The 16465-nt window shown below is 44.4% G+C and overlaps 1 protein-coding gene across 2 annotated transcripts; it reads right to left on the reverse strand.

Moving 5' to 3' along the window:
* Positions 1-2377: 2377 nt before the first annotated feature.
* Positions 2378-15002, reverse strand: TMEM219 (transmembrane protein 219). Of its 2 annotated transcripts, XM_081168828.1 has the most exons (6): positions 14774-15002; positions 4306-4472; positions 3262-3484; positions 3041-3149; positions 2861-2972; positions 2378-2745 (listed from the first exon to the last, which is right to left on the reverse strand). In XM_081168828.1, the coding sequence occupies exons 1-6, from the start codon at positions 14985-14987 to the stop codon at positions 2617-2619; spliced, it is 954 nt and encodes a 317-aa protein (XP_081024954.1). In that variant the 5' UTR covers positions 14988-15002; the 3' UTR covers positions 2378-2616. The 2 variants fall into 2 exon arrangements, with proteins under 2 accessions (XP_081024954.1, XP_081024953.1); XM_081168827.1 differs by lacking the exons at positions 2378-2745; positions 2861-2972; positions 3041-3149; positions 3262-3484; positions 4306-4472 and adding an exon at positions 9626-11297 and having other exon boundaries at positions 14774-14911.
* Between the last annotated feature and the right edge of the window lie 1463 nt (positions 15003-16465).

The following is a 16465-nucleotide window of genomic DNA, read 5'->3' on the forward strand; positions in this document are numbered from 1 at the left end:
CTCCACCCAGCAGTGGCCAGAGCATTTGGTGCCAAAGGCGCGCACACAGGGTCTGTGTCCCTTTGGAGAACAGAAAACACTGTGGAGACTGTACTTTCAGAAATAGGGTTTATTTGCCTATTTACACCTTTCAGTCTGCATGAGGGGAGTCCAGATCTTACAGCATGGTCCACAGCAGTGCACGAGACCCTTTCGTCTCCCTCTCCCAAGATGGATCTCAGCCTTACCTCCTCCTCCTTCCCCCCCGGGGGACCCCCCTCCAAATAAGTTTTATAACACCATGTATTTGTTTTTTGATTAAAAAATTGTAAGTCACTTTGCGTTCCCATGGCAAAAAAGTAACTAGTCAATTTAATAAATAAGAAAAAGGAGGAGGAGAAGGAACTGCAGGTAGGGTAAGAAAGAGGGAATTGAGACATGAAAGGGCAACAAGGATAAATTACATCTCAAAAGGAATTTCAAAGCATTTAAGATGAGTAGAATTTTATGTGGCAGGTGGAAGGAGAAATAGGAAGAGTGATCTAGAACAGTGGTTTCCAGACTTCACATCCGTGGTCCATTTGAAAACTGCTTAGCATCTTGGTGGACCACTTAATGGTTTTTCTGCCTGTTTAGCAACTGTAATACACTGTGCATTACAATTTTATAGAATTCAAACTAATACAATTTAATGCAATGGATATGCCATCTCTTGTCTTCAGTAGCCACAGATCATGTCATGGATCACCTGAATGAAGTGTGTGTGTGTGTGTGTGTGTGTGTGTGTGTGTCCCGTGAAATGCAGTTTGGGAACCCCTGATCTAGAAACATGGTAGAGAAAGGAAGGGGAACAAAGTAGGCAGTGCCCTGAGGAAGCAATGGGTGGTAGGGTCATGGAGTTGGAAAAGGAGGGTTAGAGACAGGAGGGTCTGGGTACTTTACACAGGGAGGGAAGGGAGCAGCCAAGGGGCAATTGGGTTGCTATGTGTAGCCAGAGACATTCTACCAGTTATGGCTTCTGCTGTCACTGCAGCACTGTGAGCCTGGCAAGTAGGGGGACAGGGACTCAAAGACTCAGAAGCAGCAGAGGTGGTATGACTGAATTTCACACATTAATTTTAAATGGCTGGCCAAATTTTGGTTCAGGCACCTGTTAACTGACTCTCCTATTTGGTAGTGCAGTTTGGCTGAAACCTGGGTTGAATTACCTATCAGTAACCCATAAGTTGGAATCAATGACATGAAAATTGTGATTTTATGTACAAAAGGATGGCATCTTGTGATCCCATTAACATTAATGAGAGATTACTGTCCTGGTAGAAAGGAATGCCCTGGAAGATCCCTTCCTTTCCAATGGGTGACTCATGTAAAGAGATAAGGCGGAACCAGCACTCCGCTAGCATCGCTGTGCCATGGTCACTTCTCTGCCAAAGACAGGGAGTTCAGGTTGAATGCTTCAGGCTCAAAGGAATGAGGCCTGTAAGCCAGCTCCAGTTAGGAAGTAGGATGCAAAATTGCACTCATTTCAGACCCTCCTCCACCTTACATTAGGGAGGTGGTTATGAACAAGGATCTTCTCCCTCTACCCTGACTCACCAAAGTCCTTGCCTGTGAATCTTCTGAACTTTTGATGTAAGATGTATTTATTAAAACTGTCTTGATGAGACAGAGATAAGGTAAAGTCTTTGGGATGGGGTAGGGTATATGTCAGCTTCAGATGCTCTGCTCTTGAACCTTGGGGGGGGTATTTGAGATAAAACCTCAGTGGTTATCCCGTAATGGTGGAATGCCCTTCCTGTTGAGATCTGCTGGGCTGCTTTCATTTCACCTTCAAGCAGTCACAGAAGACTCCAGTGAGTTTTTAATATTTCTATTCTAATTACTCTTCTCTGCTCTTAATCTGAATGTTGATTTTAAACTGTCTGCTTTTATTATGGTTCTGGTAAGCTTTGTCATAGAGTCTTGTGTAACTTTATCATTTAAAAAAATGTTGTAAGGTGTTTTGTGCATCTTTTGATTAAAAAGTGGGAAATAAATACATAAAACACAAGCAATAAACAAGCAAACCATGACAGAACTCACACCAGCAAGAAATAACATTGGATTTCTTATGATCACATTCCCTGACCCCATTGATCAGTGATACTATGTTATATACTGGTTTTTTATTTTAATTCATTTTTTAAAAAATGAAATTATGTTAACCTGTAGCCAAAGATCCTAATTCTAACAGAATATTTACTGGCAAAGGCATGGTAATCCCATTTAGGATAATGCTACAGTAGTCATTAACCTACTCAACCACACGTGAAGCTCCTTCAGTAACTACCTGAGAAATACTACATGATTCAATTTGTGTCACTGGTCCAGCCACTTACAATACAAAAAACAAATACTATCATTTGTATGTTATTTATTGCACCATCCGCTCTCATTGGGGTTCATACAGTCACCCCACAGTGAACCAAGATAGCACTTAAACTCTTATTCACAGCTTAGTTGTCACAACAGTACATGGGCTAATTTCAGATCTGAAATATGGCATCGTTGCATGATCCAGGTACTTGGAGAAAGCAGGGCAAATGGGCAGGCTACCTGGCTTTGCTGCAGTATAGGTCTGGCATTTGCTGGACCCGCTTAGATTTGCCCCCACTTGTCTCTGGGGTTAGGATAGCACAGGCCAGCTGCACAACATAGCATGGCACAGAGGCAGAGAAGGAAAGCACTGGTCATCAGGAGCCGCTGGCTGCAGAGGGCACGATCCGCCTGAGAGTGAAAGGAGTGCAACAGTGAATGCTCCTCCCCTTATAATCCAGCTTGCATCCTGAAGAAACCCAGAATCCCCAGGTCCAGATACTGTCACTGCCCACATTCATCTTACCTGATCCAGCATGCTGGACAGGGCAGGATTAGCCTGGTAATGTGGCTGGTAACAAATTCCTGTCTCTTCTTGGTGCATGTCCCATTCCTTTATCACACATTTAGGTGGTTGTCTGGGGACAAGATGGGAGTATTGCATTAATGGGTTAAGAACTCATTGAAACTAAATCTCTTGGCTCACCTGGTCTTGGGGAGAAGGGATGAAGGTGCAGTGATGCTAAGGCAGTTCTCATGGGAGACTGAGTTTGTGATGATAGTCAGGAAGTGGATTGATTCCTGGGCATCTGGACCTGTGGTTGGAAGTTGATGGAAGGAAAGGTCAAGGCGAGACTGACATGGAACCAGAGTTCCTGAAATCTTGGGGAGGATGTTGCAATTGGTCAGGAGTGAGAAATCACTCACCTTTGAGACCCAGCTTTTCCCCAGTGACTGTCAGACCTAGGCGTGTACCATTGGGAGGATCTGTGCCATTGTGGAGGTCAAAGATCAAGGCAACCATGACAGAGACTGTTGTAGGGGTCTCAGCAGTGGTTGTGGAGGGAGCTGGTGTCAAGGCACTTTCCTGCGTCTTATTTGGGATACAGAACATTAAGTGTGCCAGAGACTTTAGCAGAGAATTCCAGTCCTTAGAGATGAGGGAGGGAAAAGGAATGAGAATTGACTCTTAGTTGATTCTATTCTCTTGATTGCAATTTTTTCATTTGCTTCTGCCTTTTAAAGTACCTTTCCAATTTCACCCAATCTTGCCCCTAAAAATTCCCTTTTGCTCTTAACAGCTAGAAAATTGAAAGATCGGAACTGTATTATAAAAGTACCATAAAACATCTCAGAACACCCGGATCGTTGAATATTTCAGATATAGCTGCACCCACTAATTTAAAATTTTGTACTGTTGAAGATCCTATTCTTTTGCTCCCCACTTCTTCTGATAGTAACCATTCAGGACTATCTTTTCAAGGACAGTTTCTTATAGCGTATTTGTAAAAACCAACAACACCCAACCCTTTGTAATTCATGAATGTTTAGCTTGGGTCATTATGGTATGATAACAGCAGCCAACACAGACAACACTATTTTTGAGAGCAAATCAATGCAGCTGTTCAAATTCGGGTAAATCTCTCAAGTCTGTTAGAAAATGGAAATAAATAAAAACAATTGCCAAAAGATAAATCACATAAGTCTGCCTCTACAACGAACACCCAACATACCTGTCATAGCCCAGAATTGTTAGGGAAATTCTGTGCGTTCTATCCGAGAAGAAACCCAAGTTTCAGTCAGAGAACCACTCAGTTGCTGAGCCTAAACAGTTGTTAAGAGACCAAGGAGAAGGTAGAGCACCCACCACTGCCTCCTAAAGTCTCTCATGCATCCTTTACAACCACAACCCAATTCCATCCCCAGCATTTTGGTCTGATTTTCTACTTAAGGTGATCATCTCTAGCTCACCTCTTTGACATCAGGATTCTGAACATCATGTGACTGGATGTAGGCAGCAAAACCAACAAAGGCAACAGCCAACGAAAGGAGGCAAAAGAAGAAGGTGACCAGAGGTGGGTGTCGCTCCAGGCAGACACGCAGGGAGCCCAGCAGGGAGCAGGTGACCATGGTCAGCCCTAGGAATGAGGGTAAGAAGGTTGCAGTGTCATCCCAGCACTAGAAGGAGCTGAAACGTCTGCTGGAACAGCCAGAATCAAGGGAAACGAAAAGGCAGGCAGTGTGCTACCTATTCCCCTTTGCATTTTGTGTGCTACAATCATAAGCATTACTTTATTAAATAAATTTAAAAAAACAAATCATGTCCCAGAAATGTGAATGGAAATAACACCAAAAGATATTCATTCAATCTCATAAATTGCTCAGAGATGATTTAAATATTTAGCGTGCATGCGGTCTGGTTGTCTAAAGAAGGAGTTTGGATTTGATATCCCGCTTTATCACTACCCTAAGGCAGTGTTCCCCAACCTTGGGCCTCCAGCTGTTTTTGGACTACAACTCCCATCATCCCTCGCTAGCAAGACCAGTGGTCAAGGATGATGGGAATTGTAGTCCAAAAACAGCTGGAGGCCCAAGGTTGGGGAACACTGCCCTAAGGTATCTCAAAGCGGCTAACAATCTCCTTTCCCTTCCTCCCCCCCAACAAACACTCTGTGAGGTGAGTGGGGCTGAGAGACTTCAGAGAAGTTTGACTGGCCCAAGGTCACCCAGCAGCTGCATGTGGAGGAGCGGAGACGCAAACCCAGTTCACCAGATTACGAGACTACTGCTCTTAACCACTATACCACACTGGACTAAACTTGCTGAAAATAAAGTGGGAATTGGTTTCCTTGAGATTGCCCCTGCCTCAAGATCGCCATGTAAATGGAAAGATGATATACTGCAACTTCGTATTCATTTTTTATGTGCTTTCCAAAAATACCTGAAGACATTTTGTTTCAACAAACATTTCCATCTGGATGAAAAGGTCTCCATCTTGTATTGCTTTTAAAAGTATGTTAGTTGTAATTCAGATTGAGACATGTGAAAGGTAATTCAAAAATTAATAAAATGAATATATTTTGACTGTGGGGTGTTTTTAGACAAGTAACCACGGCCCACGTGTATCTTGACACAGTAAGGCTCTCAGGGAAGACTGCACTACATACACCTCATTGTTTAAATTAGCTCTAAATCTATGCATTGGGGGGGGACTTAAAAGTGCCAACTTCTGAAGTTAGCAACCATTAGATTCTTGATCATCTCAACTGTCTGGATGACTCTGCTTGTATGAAAGAACGTCACACTCAAGGATACACAGGTAAGGTTTTCCTACTTGACAGGTTTTCCTACTTCTCTACATTTCTGATGAAGGTGGTAAATTTCAACACAATTAAGTTGGAAAGAAAGCGCTGGAATTATAGGTGAAAGTTGGATATTTGCAACCCATAGTTGCTTCATCTACTCCACCCAACATGGCAATCTCATCATTGCCAAGTCTTCTCGCAGTGTGGTGTTATTTGTTGGGGATGAGGAAGGGGGAAAACTTTATAAGGAGGTTATTTTTAACAATCTCTGTCAAATCTTAAAGTATAATGTGCCACATGATGTACTGTTGTTGATCACATTGTTTTTCCCTTTGTTTAAATAAAGTTTTTTTAAAAAGGAATATGGGGATGCTGAGCTTTGTGTGTCCCCTCAAAATTCACCAAAAGAGAGAACCCCCCACAAATGAATAAGCAGCATAAACTGTGGGAAACTGAACACCACATTTGTTTGATTTCTTAAGTTTTGTTCCATTGTTACATAAGGCTTCCCTTCTTTGAGTCTTCTGGTCTTGTGAGACAGTTTCTCCCCATATTTCTTAAGAATTGCATGTGAATGCGTAGTTTCATGGTAGACTTGTGCTGTATATCCCACAAATGTTGGTGTGTTTACATCACACAATCAACTTGCTAGCAGTTACTGCAGCGAACTGCTAGCAAGATCATTGTGCAGCATGTGATCTCCTGTACCTTCACTGCTGGGAATGTCAGCTGCAGGGAATTGTATGTGAGAACAGGGCTGTTGTGCTCAGACCCTGCTTGCAGACTTCCGATAGACATTAAGTCCACAAATGGTTCCCTGCCACACAGCAAGATGTGGTGATGGGCACTAGCATAGATGGATTAAACACACTTTCATGGAGAATTAATGTGTTTTTACCATTAGTTGTTAATCATGACAAGTGGAACCTGCAACAAAAAGTTGCAGTATGGAGGCTCCTATTTGGAATTCCTGCCAGCCAGCCATGCCCTTTTCCTGGATATTCCATTTTCCCTCCTCCCGCTTGTCCATTCCGCCCTCCATTCAACTGAGAGTCAATTTTCTATAGCCACTGAGCATGTTCAGTTCTTCCTGAATAACTCTTCCATGTGCACTCATCATGTGCTTTTAGCTGCACAAGGATCCACACTTGGGAGAATGAATTTGCTATTAGTGTAAGGGAAGTCTACATACAAACTCCAAATTTAAGACATAGCATGCCTGATAATACTGTCACTAGGGAGTAATAACACGTGACAGCTATTGCTTCTATGGCTGTTTATGAGCTTCCCAGAAGCATATAGTTTACCACTGTGGGAAAGGGGATACCAGACTAGATGGACCTTTCGCCTGATTCAGCAAAGCTGTTGATGTTCTCCAACACTGAAAGTTCTGCTAACGCCATTTTGCCTGGTGATCCTCACAACCAACTTCTCCAACACCCTCCTAAGTGTCCCAAGGTAACTGCTAAATACAGAACAATCAACTTATACACTTTCAAAAATAGAGTGCTGGACAACTGAGGGACACTTGGTCCTTTTTGATTTCTCACATCCCACTATGATCCACATAGCAGCCACCATGTCCTCAAAAGGCTAAGACAATGTGTATGTTGCCTCCTTCCCCCCACCCCACTGTTTCATATCCACCTCCTAGCATCTTTCTTCCAAATCGCAGATTAAATGAAAAGGCATTGGCTGGAGAAGCCCTGACCTTAGATATGTATTGCTTGATTGAGTGTTTGTGGTGCTGCTGGGGGGCAATAGTTGTGGTTTTTCTGGATTGCTTCCTACATTACACAACACACCACACAGGAGGCGAGTCCTCTGTAAGAAACAACATGGTAAGCACATAAGGATTATCACATGTGGCAAGTACACTCTTCAAAGCCTGTTTATGCAGCAACAATTCTACATATGCGACTGTTGCCCACCATTTTCTAATGTGGTTTGTACATTTCCAGCACTTGTAACAGGGGAAGTGTCCTTCAGTGGTGAGGGAGAGGATTGTCTCCAGTGGTAGCTGTACTCAGAACAGGCCCAAAGAACTGAATGGACAAGACTATCTTAGGTTCAATAATTTCAGGTCTCCTTTAGAGTAGAACTTAGCTGGATACAACCCAGAGACTCTCTTGAGCAACCTCTGTGCTCTAGTGCTAAGCTTAGGGGAGTTCTGCTACAAATTCAATCCTGGCGACACTAAGACAGACTGCTGCCTACGGAAGCAAAGGAAATGTAACAAATCTTTTTACTTTGAAGTGGAGGAACATGCTACAGTTTTTGCTTAAAGCCATTTTGTTAAAATGATCCCAATAACTGTTCAACGTTGTAGTTGTGGCAAATGGCACGTAATTGTCAAAAGCTACTTTCTACACATTCTGTGTGTCTGCACAATATTGCATTGTGAAAGAAAGGATCAGCAGAACATGTTTGCAACCAAAGTACACTGGTTACTGCTTTGCACTATCACTTCAGAAGTCTCCCCTTGAAGACCATCCCTAGCAATTAGCAAACAGGGCATTAAGCACAATGACCATCATCATGAATGCATTTATTCTGTGTTTGGCTTCCCTATCAATTGAAGAAAATATACTTTCCTAGAAAAATCTTAAATATGGAAGGACAAGTGTTTTTGTAAAACAGCTCAGTGATTTATTCATTTTTAAGAACAGGAGCGAACCATGAGTATGAGTGCTTCCTCTCTCATGTGCCCCATAGGAGGGGAAGATTCCCAGTTTGTTAAATCAGCTTCACTTGACATCTGAACTGAGAAACAGTGGTTTCAGTGTTACTGACATTTCTGGTTTGCAAGCCAGGATAAAACCATGTCTGCCCAGATATGGAAAGTGGGAGTTATCAAATGCATTCAGACAGTCATATCTTATTAGTAATATCTTATTAGGCTGAAAAAATGCATAAGCTTTTTGCCCCTGAACACAGTCCCTTCACTTTTCCCTGAAAGCTGCAATTAAACCAGTAAAGCCAGCAGTGTCGATTTCCCTTAAAAAGGAGCCATTTTTGCAATTTAGCAAAAATACAACAACAACAAAACACAACTTAGTGTTTTCACTTTTTGAAATATGGCAACCCTACCAAACCAGAAAATTATGATTAGAAGATTCCTGGTTTTAGTGTGAACAAAAGTCTTGTTCGTATCTTAGCTTAATAAGACTGTCTAACCTGTTTCATTATGTGGCTCCATGGTTACTGGTTCATATAAATCTCATGTCAGCCATTCCCCTTGAAATCCATGTGTCTCATCTTAAAAATCCCTGGGTCTCCAGATGAACCTGCAACACTGAAACAGCTTTTGGATGACACCCAGAAGACGATAGCTTCATGTAGCAAAGTAGCATAAAACCTGCATTTAGTATTGGAGAGGCTGGAGTAGCATGCGTCTTCATGATCTTTGTTGATTTCCCCCACAAGCAGCTGGATACTGGACTAGCCAACTGAAACATCTTGAAATATTTCTGGGCATAGCTGTCAACCTTCCCTTTTTTTGCGGGAAATTCCCTTATTCCAGTGCTGCTTCCCGCTGCTTCCCACTGCTATCCCGGATTGTTAGATATCCCATAGACTGTCCCTGGGACAGGTGAGGCTGGTCCCTTATTTTCGAGGCTGCTGATCCCTTATTTTCAAATCTGAAAGTTGACAGCTATGTTTCTGGGTGAACATGATAAGATTACACAGAAAGTCCCAGAGAGTTCAGTAAGGCGTAGTCCCAGGTAAGTGTGCATAGTGCAACCAGTGTACTTTCTAACGGGCTAGAAAATTTGTCCATGAACTTCCATTTTCATTAGGCAGGTATACTGTGTCTTTTTCTTAATGTTTTAGAGATAGAGTGGTGGGTATGTAAATCCCCTTTAAGAAAAACTGTTCACTCTTCTGTTTTACACCAACATTGGTTCAAGTCCCACCCTATGCTTTTACCATAGCAATTACCTTTTAAAAAATCCCATCTCTTAGAAAATATAGCAGCAGACCACTCAAAATCATAGCCTTTTTATTTGACATGTAGAAAACTACCACAGTAGACTTCAGCAAAGCAGGGTCTGCATGCTACAACCAGGTCATGCACACCCATGAAATTACATGGACAAATGAGCCTGCTTTGCTTCCCCCACCCCATTTTACACAGGGTCCTTTTCAAAATAGGAGCAATAAGCAGCCCTGATCTGGCAAGCTCTCTTGGTCAGTCCAGCCTCTGACAAGGGCACCCTTGGCCTGGCTGAAGCATTCTGGCTTTCAGCCACTGCAGGGCTTTCCAACGGCTCCAGCAACTCATCCCCTTTGATCTCGCAGATATTGTGCAGGATACAGCAGGTGGCTATGACCACAGGAATGAGCTTCTCCCTCACATCCAGCCTCATCTGCAGGCACCTCCAGCGAGCTCTCAGGACCCCAAAAGCTCTCTCCACACACACGTGGCACTTAGCGAGCCTCTCGTTGAATTTTTCCTGGGCCCCGGTTTTTGGCGCTGGGTACGGCTTCATGAGCCAGGGCCGAAGCGGATAGGAAGGATCCCCGATTATGATAGGGGTCATTGAAACACCTTCCAGCACTGTTGGAGTCTGTGGCCCAAAAGTGCCTTCGTCCATGCTGTTGAAGAACGGAGAGTTGTGCAAGATGCGGGAGTCGTGGGACCTCTCCGGAAAGCCGACGTAGATATCGGTGAACCGGGATTTGCTGTCCACCAGGGCCTGCAGCACCATAGAATAGAAACCCTTGCAATTAATGTAGGAGTCGGCAGAAAACGGGGGGCAGAGGATGGAGATGTGGATTGCATCGATTGCGCCGAGGCAGTTGGGGAAACCCATCTCCTTGAAGCCCTCAATGATCTCCTGCGGATCTCCCAGCTTAATGATTTGGTTCAGCAGCCTGCTGTTTATTTCCTCGCACACCTCTTCAAATATCGAGCAGGCTGACGAAATCCCCACCCCGAAGAGCTCTGAGACGGTCTTGTAGCTGTCGTGGTGCGCCAGCTTCCAGATAGTCATGGCGACTCTTTTCTCCACAGGGATGTGAGACCGCATGCCGGTGTCCCGGCGCTGCAGGGCAGGGCGCAGTTCCTCAGCGATGTACATCAGCGTGGACCGCGACATCCTGAACAAGGAAATCCAGCACTTGTCGTCCTGCTCGGAGTTGATCATCCGCTCCCACCATTCGCTGCACCTCGGAAGCATCCAGTGGGAGCGCTCAGACAAGGCCATCAGCTCGTGCTCATAGTGCAGCGCGGGAGAAGACGAGTACACCATGGTGACCACGGAGACGATGGCGTTCCGGTGAAGCCGCAGCAGGGCTCTCTTGCGGCGGACGCTGGCCGAGAGGATGCGCCTGAGCACCGCGGCCGACCTGCGGAAGCGCCTCCTCTGCAGAATCCTCGCTATGGCAAAAATCACCGTGCGCCTGTTGAGCATCCATTGCTGCACCAGCAACTGGGAGGTTTGGACGCAGGCAGCAACCAGAGCCAAGCACTCCTGCTCCATTTATCCGGCCGCTCTTGAAGAAGCTTGCAGAAGGCTCGGGAGGAAGTGGCGTGAAGGTGCTACGAGAAAAACCTTCCCCTTGCTACACCCTTAGCCAAGGCAGGGATGATGTCGCTGGGCAGGGACGAGACATCACCAGTCCTTGTGCTTCGGCCGGAAAGGTGCTGTTGAGCTGAAGGGCAATATATTGTAACTGAATCATATTTGTATTTCAACCGTGAAGGCAAAATAGATGGAGCATAAGAAAATTATTCCACCACACTTGGGAAAGGTCCAATCTCTGCCCATTCTACATTCCAAAATTCATAAAGGTTTCAGAGTTGCCTATGGCTCTGTTCTGTCTTCCCCATCCCAGCTTCCCTCCAGTGCCCATAAATAGTCTTCCAGCTGACCACCCCTCAATGACATTGCTATATTACTCCCATAGTGTTCGTCTTACATCAACCCACACCCACCTCCAGTAACTGCCTACTCTCTGAAGCTAAGACTTTATCTCAAAACTGGTCAACCACCTGATATCTGATTTGTAACTTAATTGGCTTCAGAGGTTCAGCATCCCTGCTTGTTTCAGATGTGCTCAGCCCAACAGGAGTTACTCAGCAGTGATGGGAAAGCGCTCTATACATGCTCAGAGGCAATTAGGCTGAGTCTTGAAAATCAGGTTCTGAGGTAAATCCTGTGAGATTTAAAATCTTACCACTTTTCCAGAGCTCCACCTCTGCTCAAGTTTGTGAGACAGCTGTATTTTATTTTCCCCCAAATATTCCATTTGAACCATGACTACAGCGAAATGAACAGTTTTAAATCCTCTTTTCTGTGAAATGAGCAGAATGCTAATGTGTTCTCAGTGCTTAAAGCTCACAGAATCAGAGCAGTTCTGTTGGCCTACTGACCCAAATAATTCAGTTCAGTTGCTCTTCCACCATCCTTAGCAAAACGCCCAGAAGTCATTTAATGCCCAGCTTTGACTTACTACAAAAACAATGAAGAACATCGGGAACTGATCTACATGTTCTCTGCTACAATAACTCCCCCACTCCCCCTTCCACAGGGAATATTGATTTTTCTCATGCAACACAGTTTTCCGTGTGTCCTCAGTACATTAGGGCTGCAACCCTGCGCATCCTTGCTTGGAAGCAAATCGCACTGAACTCAGTGGTACTTACTTTTAAATAATAACATGGTTAGGGCTGGATGCAAACCACATAGATAGAGAGAAAGAGCTTTGGGACCCCATTACGGATAGAGGTACCAGCTTCAATGGCAGCCTGGGTTCCTACATAGTTCTGTACAAGCCACTGTATCTTCTAAATACTTATTTGAGAGGCATAAGAGCCCTTCATTTAATCTGATCATCATCCCATACTCAGTTGCCAAAGACAATGAAGAGAAGAGAGAACAGTGACTGGGCATAGGGAAAAGGGGAAGGGTGGCCAAGATAGTGGCATGGAAAGACAGATAGTCTGGAGACCGAAAGTGGTTTGGTTTAAACTCTAACAAAGGATCCACTGGAAAGCTCCTTATCCATCCCATCTGTCCCTGTTTTCTAGGTGTGGCCCTGCCTTTGGGAATTTGTTACCAAAATCACGTTAGCAATCACATACCAGAGCTCTCATTCTCCAGCATTCATCTCTCACACACAAACACACACATATGAATCTATAGGTGTGTTTCATCTCAAGTGCACCTATGTGTGCAGGCATCCCCAAACTTGGCCCTCCAGATGTTTTGGGACTACAATCCCCACCATCCCTGACCACTGCTCCTGTTAGCTTGGGATGATGGGAGTTGTAGTCCCAAAACAGCTGGCAGGCTGAGTTTGGGGGTGCCTGCATGTGTGAATGCACAGACACTAATGTGCAATGGGAACACACAGCCTGCTCACATTACAACTGTAGAGGTGTCTTTTGCCGTTAATAACAATGCCTCATATTCCTAGACTGCTTTCAAGTGCTCACAGTAGTTCACATGCATCATCCAGCTGCAAGCCTGTAAGTCGGTATTATCCCCCAATATGGCAACAGGGGTGAGGTTGAGGGAGAACTGCTTCCCCAAGGCACCTTGTGAGCTCAGGGCAGAGGTAAGATCCAAACCAGTCCTGACTTCTGACTCATAGCTCAGTCTCTCAGGCACTACACTACACCAGCTTTCTCTTAATAAATTACTGAGGGGACAATTGTGATTAAAAAAACAACTATGGGTGGAATTATGGCTAGGGCTAAGGAGATTGTTCCATCAAGCAAGCAGCAGACAGAACAATTTCCCCTCTCCTCCCTGTTAACTGTTCTGGGGGTTCTCATGACCCTTCAGAGCAGATTTGGGAGAGGCGTAAGGTGGGTGAAGCCCCATTAGGCTAGTAGAAGTCTTTGTGCTGGAGTCTGCTAGTGAAATAGGATAACTGAATCCTGCCCTATCTTTACGAAAACTGCCTGTTCAGCTAATGAGTCTGGGGAGGGAAGGCCAAAAGGCAGCATGCCATGTGCAAACCAGAGCCCCCTTGCCAGATGAGAACTAGACAGCAAGGCTTACTGTTATTTCATGGTTCAGTGGTAGCATTCAAAACAGGTTCCAGGCAGGCTAAGCTCCCAGCTCAAAATAAGCTTTTAGGTTAGAGAGAAATATGAGTAAGCACATGTGAAGATGGTTAGTGTGGCACAGCAGTGTGTTATTCATTTAATACACAATATCCCACCTTTCCTCCAAGGAGCTCAAAGAGGCATACATAGCTGTCCCTGCATTTTATCTTAACAACCCTGTGGGTGAGGTTAGGCTGAAAGATAGTGACTGACCACCCTAGTTGAATGGGGATTTGGATCTTGGTCTCCCCGGACCTAGTCTGGCACATCACCCGCAGCACCACAGGAATTGGGTTAGGAGATCCAGGTACAAACTTTCTTAATGGCAAAAGTCCATCAAGCATGGTGAGAAACAATGATGTGGCTGACTGACTTCCAAAGTGACAAGAAGAGCACTGAAAACCAGGATTGCTTGCTAAGAAGTGCTTTAGGAACAATTAATGATAATGGGGAAATGCAGTATTTCACATGGAAGGTAGACATATAACTTCTTTTTCAGCTGTGCACTGAGAAAAAAAGGCATTCACTTGTAAATAGTCTAAGCTCCAGAAATATGGGAGCGTATTAATCTCTCTCAACGTATGCACACAAGGTTGCAATTCTATGCATACTTACTAAGAAATAAGCTCCACTCACTTCTGGGCATATATATGCAAAGGATTGTGGCGTGTATAGGATACCAGTTGTGACTGTCCCTGACTGAGAGGTGCCATCGTTCAGAGGCAAAGTCAATACTTTGCATTCAGAAAATGCAAGTTCAACCTCTGGCCATATGCAGCTAGAAGCGTTCAGCTTGAGAAAGACCATGGAGAGCAGCTGCCAGTCAGAGTAAACAATACAAGATGGACCAATGGGCTGACTTGGTGTGAGGCAGCAAACGAGGGCAACCCCCCCTATTTTATCCCCCAAGGGGCTACATTCTTCGAAACCTAAATCCTTGCGTATTTTGTTCCAAAAGCCAACCTAATAGCTGAACAAAAGGATTTAGATGAGAATAACCAGATGGAGAACAGACCCGGGGGAAGAAATGCAAGAATGGTACACAGTTAAGAAAAGTGCAACCTTATCTTACCTCCGTCCTGTTCTCTACAGCCCTCCAGGCTGGCGCTCAGGCGACTTCCCCTTTTACTCGGGGATTCTGTCCCTTTAAGAGGCAGCTGCGCACACCCATTTCCTAACTCCTGCAAAGGAATCCTATCAGGTATTACTCTCAGGCGCAGGCGCAGGCGAGACTCCTCCGCGCCACTCTCAATCCGCGGGCGAATGGGCGCTTTCGAGTGACGCATAGGCGCGCACGCGCCCCGCGCTGCCCTCCCGCCATAGAAACAGTGCCGCTCCCTACACTGTAAATCACGTCATCGACTTAGGCCTCGGAAGGGAGGAGGCCGCGCGCCATCCCGGATAACGGCTGCTCGGGACCATAGAGGAGAGTCTTCCGAAGAGCATAGAGCTACAACTACTGGAAGCTTTGAGAGCCATTTTGGTCGAGGGCAAAGAGTACTTATTTATAGATCATTAATATATTGTATCGTCAAAAACGGTTTTAGCTACATTTAGGTCAACTCTTTATGAAATATTCACCTTTTAAAAGAGGCAAACCAACAAAGAGCACATTTTCTCCTCCCCCTCGCCCAGTGCAGGTCAGGAACAGTAAGTTATATGGCTCATTTTTTGTTACTTGTCTACTTGTGTTTTTAAGCCCAGAAAAGAGTAACTGCAAAGCAACCCAGGCTCGGGTTTGTATAAAAGGAGGCTCAGGTTCAAATAAGCAAGCAATTCAGACCGTACGATGTTTACTTGGACCTACCTATCCCATTAATTTTAATACTATTTTGGGGGGCGGGGGGAGATTGGGCTCATAGCTTTCTGTATTTTTCTACGAAGCAGCTGGGCTAAGAAAATGTTTTGCCCCTATGAAGGCTATCAACATTGGACTCTTACCCAACAGGACACAGATGGCGCCTTCCTTTGGCTTTCATGATAAATTGTGGTGGGGATTTATTTCACACACTTCCTCATTACCACTGCAACTAAGCATCTTTACTGAGAAGCCCCATTGTGCTCTGTAGGCTTTACTCTTCACTAAATTGGCCACATCAGTTCACTGGCTTTTAAGATGGCAATCTTGTTTTTAAAAGTGATGACCTTTTTTACAGTGGCAACCAGCTTAGAAACTCAGCAAATGAGAACAGAAATAAAGAGTATCGAACCATTAATTAGCATTTAGGTAAACTAGCACTGTATCTCTAAAAGATGCCTAGAAGTAAAGTTATGCTAAGCATAATCTCGTTACTATGCTGGCAGAGGAAACACTGAGCAAATATCAAGTCACATAATTTCAGTAGAAATCACCCCTGCCTTCTTGAAGACATCTTCTGAAAACTGTTTATAGACAGGCCTTCACATTTTTTTCCTTTGTGACCAACCAGTATTTACTGATGTTTTTAATGATGCCTTTGGTGGTTTTATCTTGTATGTTGCATACCACCTTGTCAATACTTATGAGAATGCAGCTTATAAATTCTTCAGTGGATAAACAAATAAAACTATTTCTTAGCCATATATCAATAGTTCCTTGTGGTAAACCTCCCAAAGCTTCTCCTCTGTGCTTTCAAAAATTCACTCACATTTTTCCATCTCTACCCCTTAAAATAATTTCCCTCCCAAACCATTTTCCGTGCCTTGAGCCACACCACTACCTACCCCATGCTGGTAACACACCTGTGTAGCGATGAATAATGAGACACTGACAAGGCAAGAGAAG

This window comes from Podarcis bocagei (genome assembly GCF_964188305.1).
Source record: "Podarcis bocagei genome assembly, chromosome: 13".
NCBI classification, from domain to species: Eukaryota; Metazoa; Chordata; class Lepidosauria; order Squamata; family Lacertidae; genus Podarcis; species Podarcis bocagei.